The 16657-nt window shown below is 42.4% G+C and overlaps 1 protein-coding gene and 1 long non-coding RNA gene across 2 annotated transcripts in view; both read right to left on the bottom strand.

Annotated features, from left to right (window-relative positions):
• AP1G1 (adaptor related protein complex 1 subunit gamma 1) overlaps positions 1–16657 on the bottom strand; it is an 81816-nt gene that overhangs the window by 43311 nt on the left and 21848 nt on the right. The window contains exons 2-4 of the mRNA XM_056136308.1: positions 15097–15300; positions 6414–6538; positions 1273–1414 (exon numbers count right to left, since the gene is read on the bottom strand). Coding sequence (XP_055992283.1) covers positions 1273–1414; positions 6414–6538; positions 15097–15297 — 468 coding nt within the window. The 5' untranslated portion in view covers positions 15298–15300. The remainder of the gene's footprint in view (positions 1–1272; positions 1415–6413; positions 6539–15096; positions 15301–16657) is intronic.
• LOC130043840 (uncharacterized) overlaps positions 1–16657 on the bottom strand; it is a 152217-nt gene that overhangs the window by 125323 nt on the left and 10237 nt on the right. The gene's annotated exons all lie outside the window — the stretch shown is intronic.

Below are 16657 nucleotides of genomic sequence, written 5' to 3'. Positions count from 1 at the left end.
AGAGCAAGCCAAACATTCTTTAGAGAAAGAACTTTGGCTTAAAGCCACCATCAGCAATGCATAACCCTGGAAAACAGCTGGGCCCTTTCAAGCACTCTCCTCTAATCTCACACCATGTGCAGAGACATTCATATAACAACCTTAAGAGCACGTGTGAGCGTTTCACCTGAGCACTTACTTTCCTTACAGTAACACTGCAGGTTTGCATCAAGCCAAGTTCTCCCTGGAGCATGTCTCTTCCGTGCTTGCCTCTCTACTGTGCTCTTCCTTAAACACATATTTCCCTTACTTTCTCTCCTCTCACATCTTTCTAAGTGAGTTTCATTCAATAGAAACTATCTAAAAGTTAGTTTCAGTCAAGTGAAACTTTACTTCACCCAAATACAGAACATTGCAGAGCCAGAAAGGTAATTCAACAGGCTGGAGCTCATGCCATGCATGTAAACTGTTCCGGTTTAGTACCCAGTACTCGTGGTCCCTGAGCACTGCCAAGACTGATTCCCAAGTCTGGAGCCAGGAATAGCTTCTGAGCACTGCCAGCTGTGGCACTAAAACCAACATTATATAAATACAAAAGCATTATATAAATTTCAGTCATTTATCATAGAGTCACTTCCTACTTTTAAATTTTATAGTCTCTGTTTGGGCTGGAGCAATAGCACAGCAGGTAGGGAGTTTGCCTTGCATGCCGCTGACCTGGGTTTGATTCCTCTGCCCCTTTCAGAGAGCCCGGCAAGATACCAAGAGTATTTCGCCCGCACGGCAAAGCCTGGCAAGCTACCTGTAACGTATTTGATATGCCAAAAACAGTAACAAGTTTCACAATTTGTTGTGAGATGTTACGGTGCCCACTGAAGCAAATCGACGAACAACAGGAGGACAGTGCTACAGTGCTACAGTCTCTATTTATAAAGGCTTTAAGGTAAAGCACAATAAAATAAAATATGCCAACAAGTAACAGGTAAAAAAATAAAATCACTATCTTTCATTATTATTCTATTTAGACATATCAGTTTCAGAAGGAGGATTCTTTATCATCCCCTAATGGTAGGAGTGACACCCGAGCACTGAGCTGGAAGTAGCCCTTGAACATGGCTGGGTATAATCCAAAAACCAAAGTAATGAATAAGTTAAACTGAATACATTTACTGCAGAGCAAAAGGTATATCAGTGCTTTGAAACATGCATTTGAGTGTTCTGGTGAAATTCTCATATCTGCCTAATCAACATATCCTAACCCAAACACAACCATTTCGTATCATGAAAAGTTACCTTTTTTCGTAAGTAAGAGTTGGAGGTTTTCAAGAGTTTCTCCACTTCTCCTGCAAGATCTCTGCACATTTCTGAAGAGCCCATGCAGCCGAGGGTACAAAGTGCTAGCCCCTGGACATATTGCGTGCTATGGTTAAGATCACTGCAAGAGAAAGAAGGTAAAAATGAGTGCGCTATGCCGAGTGCCACTGTGGAGACTTCACAGTATCCGAATGATACTTTCTCAAGGGAAGAAAACAAGACCAACAAGCTAGAGAGAGTTCCATGAGCTGAGCACACCAGGAGACCTGGTCTGATCTCTGGCATGCTAAGCAACCTGCCGCCCAAGCCGGCACCACAAGGAGTGACCCTTGGGTACTAAGTGCAGAGTCTTGAAGTGCACTTAGGTCCAAAGCAAGCAAAGAAACAAAAATCAAGGTATATTCCAGTCCTATTATAAATCACTAATTCAGTAAACTGGAAGTCCCTCATAATAGCAGATCCCTCCCCCCCACTCCTCACCCCACTGGTGCCATACCCTGCTGTGCTCAGAGGTTACTCCTGGCTCTGCGCTCAGGGATCACTCCTGGCTCTGCACTCAGGGATCACTTCTGGCTCTGCACTCAGGAGACCACAGCAGAACCAGGGATAAAACCTGAGTCTGCCTAATGTAAGACAAGCCTTAGCTGCTGTACTATCTCTCTGGCCCGAGATTTACAATTTAATGTCTTGAAATATCAAAGCAACAGAAATGAGGCACCACAATCTAGAGGATGCTACTGGCAATTCACCTTAGAAAACTCAACAAAACAAAAAAATACGAAGTAAAAAGATCTTCAGAAAATTTTTTGAAGTAAAATAGTTTTATCTGGGGTGAGAACAAATGAATGAATGAACATGGGTTTCTTCAGAGGGGAAAAAAGCACATTTCAGGTTGAGATGCAGGCAAATCTCAATGACAGAGAATGCACATCTTCAGAAGCTTTTAATAGCTTTACTTATGATAATAAAAGATATGTACTCATCAAATATTTTTATTGATGCCAAGGGCCCAACTCAGGTCCCCTGAATGCAAAAAATGCACTTCACTGAGCTACATCCCAACCCTACCTAATAAGAACTCTTAAAAAAATAAGAACATGCTTAAACACTCTAGAGCATTGAAGATGACGTATTACTACAGAAACATTCTAAAATCGTTAACAAATAATTGTGATAATCTTAGTGTTATATTTATTCAAAAGAAAAAGTTACTAAAATGAGCTAGTAAGACTACTTCAGTTCTAGTCAACTGGAATTTTACCATGAGTCCCAGTATTTGGTAAGATAGACAGAATTCTGCTTTTAATTACCATCAATTACTGTACAAAATTTTTTCTCTCAAAAAAGCTAAAATATGACAAGCTTAAACTATTAACTCATATATGGATCAAAAATCAAGAATTCAGAAGCAAAAATACTATGAGCTATTTATTACATCTACCAGCTTTAAGGGTGTTTTGTGTCCTTTTATGCAGAGCTTCTTAAACTTCTTCCACCTGCAGTGCTTTCTTACCTAAGAATTACAACACGGGCCAAAACCATATTACAGTGGGTAGGGCATATGATATACCAGGTTTGATCCCTGGCACTCCACATAGTCTCCAGAACCCTGCCAGAAGTGACCCCTGAGCACAAAGCCAGGATTAAGCGCTGAGCAGAGCAGGCCAATAAATAAATAAATAAATAAATAAATAAAGGAGCAGTGTAATACAATAAAGTGGCCAGAGGGAGTATAGCAAAGACACTTGCCTTGCACAAGGATGACCCAGGTTTGATTCCAGCACCCCATGTGGTTTCCTGAGCTCACCAGGACAGAGCCAGGGAGCCCTGCCTGTGTAGCCCCAAAACAACAACAGAAACTGGGGCCAGAGATAGAGTACAGCAGGCAGGGCACCTGCCTTGCATGTAGCCAATCCAGGTTCGATCCCCACACTCCATATGGTGCCCAAAGTACTACCATTAGTGATTTCTGAGTGCAGAGTCCAGAGTAAGCCCTGAGCACCACTGAGAGTAGTCCCAAAACAAAAGAAACAAACAGAAAGAAATACAACACAGACAGGAGCTTTCATAAGCACCTTAGAATCATCACATATTCAAGTTTTAATTTTTCTCCACTGCACAGTCAGAGATCTTTTACTGCCACCAAATTTTTCACAGCATAGCGCAGCGGTAGGGCGTTTGCCTTACAAGCAGCCAACATGGCCAACCCAAGTTCGATTCCTCCGCCCCTCTCGGAGAGCCCGGCAAGCTACCGAGAGTATTCGATATGCCAGACACAGTAACAACAAAGTCTCCAATGGAGACGTTACTGGGCCCGCTCGAGCAAATCGATGATCAACGGGAGGGCCTTTTACCTTTACCTTACCACATTCAATCATGCAAACCACAGTTTAAGAAGTTAGGTTTTAGCTCAAAACGTGGCTCACAGATACCCACAAGTTCCCAAGTAAATTTCACGGTACTCAGGAGCTCCAAACTCCTTTCATGAAACACATTATCAACTGATAAATGTATGGTGCAAAACACTGCTGGTTTGGTGCAAAATACCAGTGGTACATTAATACAAATCACAGCATCAAACTGTACCAGTAATTGTATTCAATGCCACACACTGACAATAAAGAACAAAGAAAGGGAGGAGAGGAAGGAGTGGAAAAGGAGGACAAAAGGAAGTTGGTTCATTCAAAACTATTAATGACAGGGTCAGGGAGACAGCGTAAAGGGATGTGCATATGGGCTGCATGCAGTCCCTGAGCCTCGCTATGTACCAGTGGACAAACAAAAACACAACTGACCATGACAGGGCCAGGGATGTGGATTGAAAGGTACAAGAACTTGAGCCACAAGTTTCTAGTATTTACAAGGCCGTGGGTTTGATCCCTGAATACTCCGGGCCTGAGCTGAGTCCTACCAGAAGTGCCCACTCCCTCTGCCCCCCAAAATCACTAACAGTTTTACAAAAAAGCAAAAAACAAAAATCCAGAATGATCTCAAATCCTTAACACAAACATTTAGGCTAACTGAAGTGGCAGGTAAATTCCCAACTATGTAAAACAGTGTCTTTCTACTAAATTCTCTTGGTCTTATTTAAATTAAACAGATTTCTTCCCTGCCCATGGGTCTCACTGCTTCAGTTTTATTAAAGTATCAATACTTGAGTTTGCTATTAACTGTCCAGAAGAATTTGTCTCTATGGAGAACCACATTAACAGCAGGTGACTAACGGCTTAAGAAGTCTTTTTGGTTCGGCGCATGCAAGAACTAAAACACAAGCCAGTCTAGAGGCCTGTCCAGAGCCAGCAGATGAGTCATGGTGAGCACCCAGGCAAGTTCAGGGGACTAATGATTTGTTTCTGTGCCTTTGTGATTCTCCATCTCTAGAGCTCCCAAGGTATGCAATACATTAATCAACTTAGTATTTTTATTATTAGTATCTACTTCAAGGCCAAAAGACAGCATTTCCCCAAAATTAAGTCCACAGATTCAATATATTTGAATGACGCATTCTATGTTTATGAACAAATCATCATTCTTATTTTGAAATTTCCTATTAGTCCCTGGAAAATTATATTTTTTTGCTCTGGGCCACACCCAACAGTGCTCAGAGCTTACTCCCGGCTCTAAGCTCAGGGATCACTCCTGGTGATTGGGGGGCCCTACAGAGTGCCAGGGATCAAACCTAGGTAATCCACATGCAAGGCAAAAGCCCCACCTGCTATACTATTACTCTGGTCATTTCAGTGGGAAATTTTAATTAAGACATTATACAGCACAGAAAAGTATGAGTTCAATGTGTATAAATTTGATCACCATATACACCCCCCAAAACTTTGTCAAAAACAGAAACAGTAAAAAATATATAAGAGATCTGAAAAGGATTTTAAGTTGCTAGATAACCAGAGCCAAACTAAAAAGTACCTCACATCTCAGTCCATTAGAACTTCTACAACGTTCTAAAAGAAACTTACTTAAGAGGAATGCTACAAAAAAACTAATTCCCTGCTGGGCTCATCTAATGTCTCCATAGTAAACACTTTATAGTTCTTAAGCCAACTGGCCTAGTCAACAAGCAGCCATTCCAGAAAGAAGAATCATGCACAAAATTTCACAAGGCTTGGGGCCGGAGCGATAGCACAGCGGGTAGGGCATTTGCCTTGCACACGGCCGACCTGGGACTGATCCCCGGCATTCCATATAGTCCCCCAAGCACTGCCAGGAGTAATTCCTGAGTGCAAAGCCAGGAGGAACCCCTGAGCATTGCTGGGTGTGACCCAAAAAGAGAAAGAAAAAAGAAACTTCACAAGGCTAGGTGTAAATTACATGCAACTGAAATCTTGAATTAGACACTGACAAGCAAGACTTCTTTTCCATTTTAAATAATACTACCACTCAACAGATGCCCAGATAAATCTTTAATAAATTTAACATCCTGGCAGACAAAAGTACTGAAAATATTAAGCAAGCTCATATTTTACCAATGCTTTTGTATTCTGTCAAAGTCCAAATGCAGGCCAGAGACACAGCTCACAGGGCTAAGTGCATGCTTGCATGTGGGAGTCAGGATTCAATCTGATACCAAATGACCCCTGAGCATCTCAAGGAGTAAACCCTGAACACAGAATTCCAAGTAGGCACTGAGAAGCAAAAGGTATGGCCCAGAAACTCCCTTGCCTCACACCTCCTAAAAGTCCAAATGCTTGTTGCAATGCTGACCTGTTTTCTGTGCCTGAAGAAGCACATCAATACCCTTATTGACTTCTATTTCCTAGACAAAAGTTTTTCTGTGTGCTGTTTTCAGTTTTGGGGCCACCCACTAGTGCTCAGAGTGCTCCTGGCCCTGCACTCAGGGATCACTCCTGGCAGGTGTGGGGGGACTACATGTGGAGCCAGGGATTGAACACAGGTTCGCAAAGGGGGGAGGGTGGGAAGGGCAAATACTATGTCTTGTACTATGTCTTCGCTGCTCAACGGAAGTTTTAACTCTCTGCTTTGCTCTACATATAGGCTAAAAAACTACATACACAAAGCAATTTAAATATATTCTGGACATTAAGAAATTTCATGTTATATGAGAGAAGCAAATGAGAGGCGTTCTTTGAGGAAGGCAAGGGAAGACTTACTTCTTGATACAGTTGGTCATGAGAAGATGGACATCTTGCCTCTCATCCAGCAGCAGCATGGCCCCTAAATAACCAATGCGTTTGTCTGTGAATTTTTGAGAGGCAATAAGCTTCAGGCACTCCAACTGCAAATTTAAAAAAACAGAAAACAAAATTAAGAAATCACAATCAAAGTCTAGACAAGCAATGTTCCCAGCCTAGAAGATGACCAAAGTAACAGCTAAAATTTATAGAAAACTAAAGAAATAAAAGGCCAAAACTTAGTATCTTTGAATCTCTTGATAATATTAATGAAGCTCTAGAACAGATCATCTTTTTATAGTCCTATGATATTTACTAGCCCAATAATCTATGAAGCTTACCATATTCAACATATTCAAATATACACTAGCACAATATTATGGTAATTGTAGCACTGAAGCACTGTCCTCCCAATGTTCACCGATTTGCTCAAGCGGGCCCAGTAATGCCTCCACTGTGAGACTTGTTGTTACTGTGTTTGGCATATCTGAATACATCACGGGTAGCCTACCAGGCTTTGCCTGCGCGCAAGATATTCTCAGTAGCTTGCCGGGCTCTGGGGGGGGGGGGGGGGGGGGGGGAGGGAATAGAACCTGGGTCGGCCATGTGCAAAGCAAATGCCCTACTGCTATGCTATCGCTCCAGTCCATAGTAATTGTAGTAAGTCAAATTCCTAATGTAGTCCTCCAACTTTATTACATGAGTTTTTAGTTTGTTTTCTGTCAAAGCCAGCTGTGCTCAGGGTTTGCTCCTGGCTCTGCACTCAGGAATTACTCCTGAAGGGCTCAGGAGATGCTATGTAGTGCCAAGATTGAACTCGGAACAGCAGAGTGCAAGGCCAGTGCCTTACCCACTATACTATCTCTCAGGCCCCTTACTTGAGTTTTTAGGTTCCTGTATCAATAGTTAATAACTGGAAGTAACTCAAAGTACCAAACTGTTCTTAAGATCAAGAAGACAAGGAACTGAAGAAGCTGTGTACAATAAGTAACTTTATTATGAAATGGGTCTGGAGTCCAAGGAGTATCATGCTTCACTCAGTTAAGAGAAGGAATCCATAGTTCCAACCTCCATCGACAATCAAGAATCAAGGACGCTGTCTCATTTGCCAAGGCGTCGAGTATCAGATGAGCTGGACACAGAATGCGATTTGGAGATGCCAGTGGACTAGAGCTGTTACTGACTGGATTCCACGGGATGTCAAAAGATCCCGTGGCCACCCCCCTACAAGATGGTCAGACTTCTTCGTCCAGACCCTGAACAAACAGTTCGGGGCTCTTTGTGTTCCTGGAGCGAGCAGATGCCACTGGGCTACACTAGAACGCGGCAGGGATGAATGGAGATGTTACTCGTGCCCGCTCGAGCAAATCGATGAATAACAAATGTCAAGTGATCAAGTGATCATGAAATGGGAAGAACAAGGTAAGTACTAATAAGGGAGAAGAAAGGGCTTTGAATTAGATACAGAAAATGGTTAGAAGAAAACTCTAGTGCTTTAGGCTAAAATGGGGTTTTGGGGGGGTGGGGAAGATCACACCCAGTATGGGAGCTACTCTCAAACACAGTGCTCAGGAATTGTTCCCAACAGTAAGGGGGGGACCACATGGTCCTGGGGAGCAAACCCAAGACTCCCACATTCAAAGCACGTGCTCCAGTCCTTGAGCTATCTTGACAATCCTTAAAAACATTTTACATTATTTCTTCTTTAAGTAACTGCTACAGGCCAGACAGGAATGGTGCTCACTGGTAAAATATCTGTGGCGTGCATGTGAGGCCCTGGGCCCATTCCCAGCACCGACCTTGTTGCTATTCTCTCTAATGAGCCATTCTTGAACATCACAATCACTTTGATATACTTTATAAAGAGATTCCATAACTAATGAAAACAGTCAAATATTAACCCTAGGGCAGCGGTAGTTTTATATAAACTTTTTTTAGTTTAGACTCAGTGATTTATGGTATTAATAGTAATGTTTCAGGCATACAATGTTAGCAGCAGTGGTTTTAAAAGGATGTACGTGTGTTAAACCTGTCAAGAAGAGTTTTTCCATACTACGCTCCCATGTTAGAATCAATGCAACCCAAAACAGGGGTTGTGCGCAAAGGATCTTAACACACCATGAGACTACTTTCTATATGCATTTGTCTGTACATTCCAGAGTGAAATTGAGGAAGATAAAATAAGTGACATATAGAACTATTTCAACAATTTAAAGTGTTCTCCCTACGGACCTGTATTAAAAACACTTTTTAAGAGTTGGAGTGAAAATACAGCAGACAGAGCATTTGCCTTGCACACGGTCAACCCTGATTTTTATCCCCAGCATCCTATGTGGTCCCCTTAACACTACCAGGAGTAATTCCTGAGTGCGGAGCCAGGAGTGGCCCCTGAGCATCACTGGATATGACCCAAAGAGCCAAAAAAGAGAACACTTTGAAAACACTAGAGGGGCCAGAATAGGTAAAGGTAAAGGTAAAGGCCCTCCCGTTGATCGTCGATTTGCTCGAGCGGGCCCAGTAACGTCTCCATTGGAGACTTTGTTGTTACTGTGTCTGGCATATCAAATACTCTCGGTAGCTTGCCGGGCTCTCCGAGAGGGGCGGAGGAATCGAACTCGGGTCGGCCATGTTGGCTGCTTGTAAGGCGAACACCCTACCCGCTGTGCTATCGCTCCAGCCCAGAGGGGCCAGAATAGTACAGTGGATAGGGCATTTGCCTTACATGCAGCCAACCCTGATTCTATCCCTGATAACCCATACGGTCCCCTGAGCACTGTCAGGATTAATTCCTGAGTGCAGAACCAGGAGTAAAGGTAAAGGTAAAGGTAAAGACCCTCCCGTTGATCATCGATTTGCTCGAGCGGGCCCAGTAACCAGGAGTAACCCCTGAATATCACCGGTGTGACCCAAAAAGCAAAAAAAAAAAAAAAAAAAAGAAATGCATTCTTCCTACCAGAGGCTCACTGGTAGAGCATATGCCTTGCTCCGATATCCTGGGTTCGACCCCCAGCACTAAATTTATTTATTCATTTTTTGGATTTTTGGGTCACACCCAGCAATGCTCAGAAGTTACATTACTCCTGGAGCTATACTATCATGCTACTCCAACTAACAAAATTTTTACTTTTGTATTTATTCCCCAGTTTGCTTTTAGTCAATAATTTTGCTTTAATAAAGTAAACTAAAAAAGCCTATGTGCTAGATATTCTACCTGATAACACACTTAAAAGGAAAATATAAAACAGGGCTTGAACACACATCATAAACTCTGAATGTACATATGTTACAGTTTTGCACAAACTATCATGAAAACACATTAGCAAGGGCCCTCAATTCAGTTGAGAATCAGTAAGAAAATATAAGAGAAAGACAGTTAGAAACCTTTATCTCTTTGCATTGTTACAGAACAGGAAGATAGAAGTTTGAGTTAGGAACTGTACCTTCCTAAGTCTGGTTCTAGCTTAAAGTTAAAAGTAATTTCAGGACCAGAGGACTATACAGAAGGTAGGGCACTAGCCTTGTATGCTGCCAGTCCAGGTTCTATCCCCGGCACCCACCCTGAGCCAAGCAGGAGAGTGCAGAGCCAGGAGACAACCTGGGCACGGCTGGGTGTGGCCCAAAAAGAAAAATATCATATAAAAATCTGTGAGTAGCTATCACAGCCAGTCCTTGTGGATGGAAAGTGGAGGAAGAAAGATTAGGAAAGATTAGAAAGATTAAAAGATTCTTTTAACAACTTGAGGTCTCCCATTCCTTAGGTAATTAAGCCCTATCAGGGAAGTCAGACTTAACAGGTGTTTGTCCTCCATTGCCTGCTCTCTGCAGAGTCCTATTTCTTTGCAGCTGATCCTTGAACTGGCTCAGAATTCTCAACTTAAGATCATTCCAGGCAGCCATTAGCAACAAGTCTAGGAGAAAAGTTATCAACCCTCTTTGGGACAAAAACAGTGCTTTAGGAAGTAGTTCCCATATCGAAAGCACCTTGAAAATTATGAAAAATATGTACCTTCAAGTTACTCTTTTACAACAACTTTGAGGAAGAGCCTGGCAATTTAACTTTTACTTTCTAGGTGATTCTTAATGTTCTAATTGCTCCTGCACTTCAAAGCAGTTTCTTTTTCTTTTGAGGAGGGAAGTGTCCTCCCAAGTGGTATTCAGGAGTCCGAGGGGAACCCCCCAGGTATCCTTAACTGACCAGGCCGGTGGCTCAAGGCTGGGAGTGAGAAGGCGGTGCTGCTTGGGCCCTGCAGTGCTGAGAATCATGGGGACCACACACCGAAGTGCTAAGGGGACCGTATGGTACTGGGGATCAAACTGGAAACAGGACCATTCAAGGCACACACTCTGCATGGCGTCCCTGGTCCTCAAAGCAATTTTTTAAAGGGGACATTCATCAGGCTGAAATGATAGTACAACAGGTACAGCATTAGTCTTGCACACAGACAACCCGGGTACCCTGGAGGGTATCCTGAGCCCCTCCAGGAGTAATCCTTGAGTGTAGAGCCAGGAGTAATTTCTAAGCATCATCAGGTATGGTTCCCCCAAATTTTTTAAAACAGTAATTAAAAAAACTAATTTAACATTTGAGTTTTATGATGTACGATCACCGTGACTGATATTAAAATTTTTTTAAAAGGAATCTGCAACTAATTAGTTAGGTCTTTCAAAGTCATCTTTATTTTGTTTTAATGTTCAGAAATAACTTTCTAACTTACACATACGCATCAAACTGAAAAAAAGGTTTATAATTGCTTTATCAGTTTTACAAATTTTATGCTAGAACTGGGCAACATAAAATCTATACAGAACAGAACCTGTTTTGTTTTTACTCTTCTGAGAGAAGAGAGGGGTAAAACACTATATAGAACTTCCTATATTCTTTTTTTCTTTAGAAAATTATGAAATATTTCACTCAGAAATGTACAAAATTATCTAACAGTTATAGACCCAGCAACCAGCTTTATCAAATTCTAAATTTTAGGGGTGGAAAAATACGACAGTGGGTAGGGCGATTGCCTGTGTGTGTGTGCGTGCACGTGAGTATGCATGGCCACACCCAACAGTGCTGACAGCTATAAGGTTCCCCAAACACTGTCAGGTGCAATCCCTGTGTACAGAGCCCGGAATAATCTGTCAGCACTGTTGGGTGTGGCCATACATGTGCACGCATGTGCGCGCGCGCGCGCGCGCGCGCACACACACACACACACACACACACACATCCTATTACGAGCATATATCATAAAGGAAGCTTTAATGGGTGGGGTATCTAATTGCTGATATAGATAACGCTATGATGTTTTCAAATACAGGAACAAAAGACTTGAAATTATTATTTCTATTACCACTCAGAAAAACCTGTAAAATTTTTTCTTAATACCTAAATTGCAGGATTTTCCTTGAGTAGCAACACCTTCCACCTAAGAATCGAACGTTATGGACAGGGAGAATGAACAGAGGTCAGAGGTACATGCATTGTAAGCAGGGCAGCAGTCTGATCCCCCACACTGCATGCTGTTCCCCCCAGCACCACTTGATGTGGCTCTGCTGGCCCAAGCAGTGCCACATGCTCAAGCCCTTGTGTCCCCTAAGAACTTCGGGGGAAGGGGCACCCCACCACTGAAAAAAAGAGGAAAATGTTTTATCAAACAATTAAAACTCCAAAAGAGGGGCTGGAGTGATAGCACGGCAGGTAGGGTGTTTGCCTTGCATGCCACTCGACCAGGGTTCGATTCCCAGCATCCCATATGGTCCCCCAAGCACGGCCAAGAGTAATTCCTCAGTGCATGAACTAGGAGTAACCCCTGTGCATCCTGGGTGTGTCCCAAAAAGAAAAAAAAACCCTCCAAAAGATAACAATGTTACCTAGATAGTCATTTTACCTAAAGATGTTACAAGAATAAGCCTTAGGAATATATGTATCTTTGTGGAAGTCTAGCTATGTATCCAGCTTCCACACTGTTAATAGTACTTGTCTAAAGTTGAGGAATTAACATTCTCCCTCCACCTCTATTGGACATTTTTTTTTCTTTGTGGGTCACACCCAGCGATGCACAGGGGTTACTCCTGGCTTTGCACTCAGGAATCACTCCTGGCAGTGCTCAGGGGACCATATGGGATGCTGGGAATTGAACCCAGGTCGGCCACGTGCAAGGCAAACGCCCTACCCGCTGTGCTATAGCTCCAGCCCCAATTGGACTATTTTTTAAAGTCTAACATAGATTACTATAATGCTACCCTAATGTTTTGATTCAAAACCGATTAACAAGATGTATTATACTGTCATTCAATATGTAGATGAACATAAACCTGTCAAGCCTGTCTGTTTTGTTTTTTTTCCCCCCTGAGAAACAGGGAGGGAAGAAATACCTGGAACATGCTGAGGGTCTACCCGTGGTTCTGTGCTCAGAAATCATTCCTGGAGGTGCTTGAGGAGTATGTAGTGACAGAGATCATGCAAACACCTTAACCCCTGAAATATCTCTCTGGACCCTCAAGTCAATCTTGCAAGATTCAATTCCATTTTTTTAAAACTTAGGTGTTGAACTCCTTTCATAGAAGCTATTGAATTTAACAGGAGAGAAGCTGGTGGTCACCCTTCCAGATAAACTACAACAAAATATAACAAAATATTAACAATAGCTATTCTTTTAATTTTTTCATGGTGCAAGGAATCAAAACCAGGGCCTCACAAATGCCAGGGAAATGCTATAGCACTAAATCACATCCCTGCACCAATAATTATCTTTCAATAGAGATGGAACTCCATCTACCTTGCACATTCTTTTAATTTTCTGTCCTTTCATTAAAAAGACAATGTGGGGCTGGAGCGACAGCACAGTGGGTAGGGCATTTGATTCCCAGCATCCCACATAGTCCCCTGAGCAATGCCAGGAGTGATTCCTGAGTGCACAGCCAGAAGTAACCTCTGAGCATCGCTAGGTGTGACCCAAAAGCCAAAAAAAAAAGACAACGTATACATAAAACAATTTTTATATTAAGTGAAATAAAATTTAACAGCATTAATCATTAAAAACTCACAAATGTGATTTTCTCTGTGATTCAATCCCTTATATTAAGTATAAGGTAGGAAAGAAACTACTTATCACAGAGAATGTCTCAAAGCTGAGACTGGCTATTTCAAATAATTTGTGTGTGAAGAGCACCAGAAGTCAAACCAACACAATGGCTATAGCGATCAAATCATGAGTTAACCGGGATAAAATGCTTTAACACCATTACCTGGTTCCCATCTAATTTCTTTTACTCTTTTCCTGTCTAGTGTTAGGGCTTGGTCCTGGTTCTGCCCCGAGGGATCATTCCTAGTGGGGTGGGAAACTACATGCCGGGCAGTGAAAGGAGTCCCGGCTGACAGCCTGCAAGGCAAGCACGCTGCCACTGTACTATGTCTTTGGTCCCCATAGGTTTTTTTTTTCCCTTTTTGGGTCACACCCGGCAATGCACAGGGGTTACTCCTGGCTCTGCACTCAATCGAACCCAGGTCGGCCGCGTGCAAGGCAAACACCCTACCCGCTGTGCTATCACTTCAGCCCCCTAGTCCCCATAGGTTTAAATTTATTGATTTTTGTGGTGTTGAGAATTGAACCCAAAGTCTCACATATGCAGGGCATATGTTCTATCACTGAGCTACCTTAATTTCTATAACTTAAAAACATGTTACCCATTTTTGTCCTTAAATAATACCATACAGAGGACCAGAGAGATAGTGCCAGGGTAAAACACTTGCCTTTCATACAGCTGACTCAGGTTCAATCCCCAGCACCACAATGCCCTAAGTACCACTGGGAGAGACCTAACACTATGCATTGCCAGGTGTAAAAAGGTAAAGGCAAAGGTAAAGGCCCTCCCGATGATCATAGATTTGCTCGAGCGGGCCCAGTAACGTCTCCATTGGAGACTTTTGTTGTTACTGTGTTTGGCATATCGAATACGTCACGGGGAGCTTGCCAGGCTCTGCCGTGCGGGCGAGATACTCTCGGTAGCTTGCCGGGCTCTCCGAGAGGGGTGGAGGAATCGAACTCGGGTCGACCATGTTGGCTGCGTGCAAGGCAAACGCCCTACCAGGCCAGGTGTAGCCTCCCCAAATGGAAAAATACAAAATACATGCACAGGAGCCAGTATAGCAGGAATGGTGTTTGCCTTGCACATGGTCACCACCCACGGTTCAATCCCTAGCACCCTGTATGTTCCCCTGAGCCCTGCAAGGAGGGATTGCTGAGCAGAGAGCCAGTATGTCCCGAGCATCGCTGGGTATGACCCAAAAAGAGTAAATAAAATACCATGCACAGAGAAAGTAAGAAAACATGACCAAGAATGTCTTAATTACACCTTACAGGTCAGACCCTTTGCAAGAACAATCACAAACAATGGTTAACTGTGGTACATCTTAAAGCAAGCAATATGCCACCATTAAAATGTACTCTAATTCACAAAAAAAAGAGATTTGCAATGGAAACAATTACCGGTAAGATCATACCTTTACAAGTCTGTAGCTTTCTTACTTTTAACTCAACTCAGTTTCACAAAAATGAGACTACAAGGCTATCAAAAATACTTCCCTGAGAGGAAAAAATGGACGATCCTTGAGCTACCTCATTCAAACAAGAATATTTTTCCTAAATGTGATCTGAGCCCAGCCTACCTGTCCAAAATGAGCAGGGTAGCCCAGCATGTGCATATATAGTAATTTTGCCACATTCCGACACCGGTATGTATTGTCTTCCTCTCTAAAAGATGACCGGATGGCAGCACACTCTTTCTGGATCATTTCCCGTTCTTCGGCTTGGGTTCGGGCTGTCCGGATGGTCCGGATCAGCTCCCGCAATCTGATGGGGGCTGGCATCCTCTGGACAAGAAAAGACATCAAATTAAAATGTTGACATTTTTGCTACCAAAACCATTAAACAACTTCCTACACAAATTTCTTTTAATTAAATCCAGCAATTTTTTCAGCAAAGCTGAATTCCAGAAAGAACGTAAATAAAAATGTTAGGTATTAAACAAAATAGGGCCAGAGAAATAAATAGTACAGAGGTTAAGACAACTGTCTTACACATGGCTAACCCGAGTTAAAACCCCAGCTCTGCATATGGTCCTCCAAGCACTTCCAGGAATGGTCCCTGGGCAGAGTACTGCCAGCTATGGCTCAAAAAAAAAAAAAATTAAGTAAAATAACCAGTATGTGAATATCACTAGTATCAAAACATCTTAGAAAGAAACTCAACCCAAAGTTCTATTCATTCTTTAAAGAAGGTTAGATGGATGTCTAAAAAACCAATTGATAAATGTCTAATAAACCAATGTCTAATAAGTCAATCTCAAAGGATAAGATTACTAGCATCATGTTTGCATATTTTTAAAAAAGAAAACTACGGAAGACCTATTATAACAGTCAAAACAATTATAAAAATAAAAGAGTTGGAGGACTTGTACTATCTAGCTTTAAGAATTCCATATAGAAGGGGCCGGAGAGATAGTACAGTGGGTAAGACTAACCCAGGTTTGATCCCCAGCATCCCATATGGTGACCTAAATACTCCAGGTGTGATTCTGAGTGCAGAGCTAGGAGTAACCCCTGGGCACTGACAAGTGTAGTCCAAAAGTGAAAGGAGAGAAGGGAGGGAGGGAGGAAGGGAGGGAGGGAGGGAGGGAGGGGAGAGAAAGAAACAGAAAAGAAGAGTGAGAGTAGGAGCAAGCAAGCTTAGAACATATATGCACTCAAATGGATTTAACAAAGGGGACAAGATTATTTCAGAGGAGAAAGGACTGGTTATCACCAATGGAAGTGGTATAAATGGTTATCACTATGATGGGAAAATTTAATCTTGGTCTATAACACACATAATAAAACAATTCTTGCTGGGGAATTTTAAGGCTGGTGTTCAGCCATACAGCACTTGTTTTGCATATATGAGCCCCTGGATTTGATCCCTGGCACCAAATAAAAGTTGCACAAAAATTAATTTCAAATATGTCATGGACCTGAATATCAAAGTGAAAAATTAAAAGCTTTCATAAGAAAACCCAGGAGGGGCTGAGGATGATGGGTGGTGGGCCACATGCCATGCACAGGCAAATTTTCTGTTTGTTTTTGGGCATTCCCCATGATGCTCAGGGGTTACTCCTGGCTCTACACTCAGAAATTACTCATGATGGTGCTCAGGGGAGCATATGGGATGCTGGGGATCGAACTCAGGTTGGCA

This window comes from Sorex fumeus, unplaced genomic scaffold (genome assembly GCF_029834395.1).
Source record: "Sorex fumeus unplaced genomic scaffold, SorFum_2.1 ptg000122l, whole genome shotgun sequence".
NCBI classification, from domain to species: domain Eukaryota; kingdom Metazoa; phylum Chordata; class Mammalia; order Eulipotyphla; family Soricidae; genus Sorex; species Sorex fumeus.
Note: the sequence above shows the minus strand (reverse complement) of the source record. Positions and strands in the feature narration are given on the sequence as shown.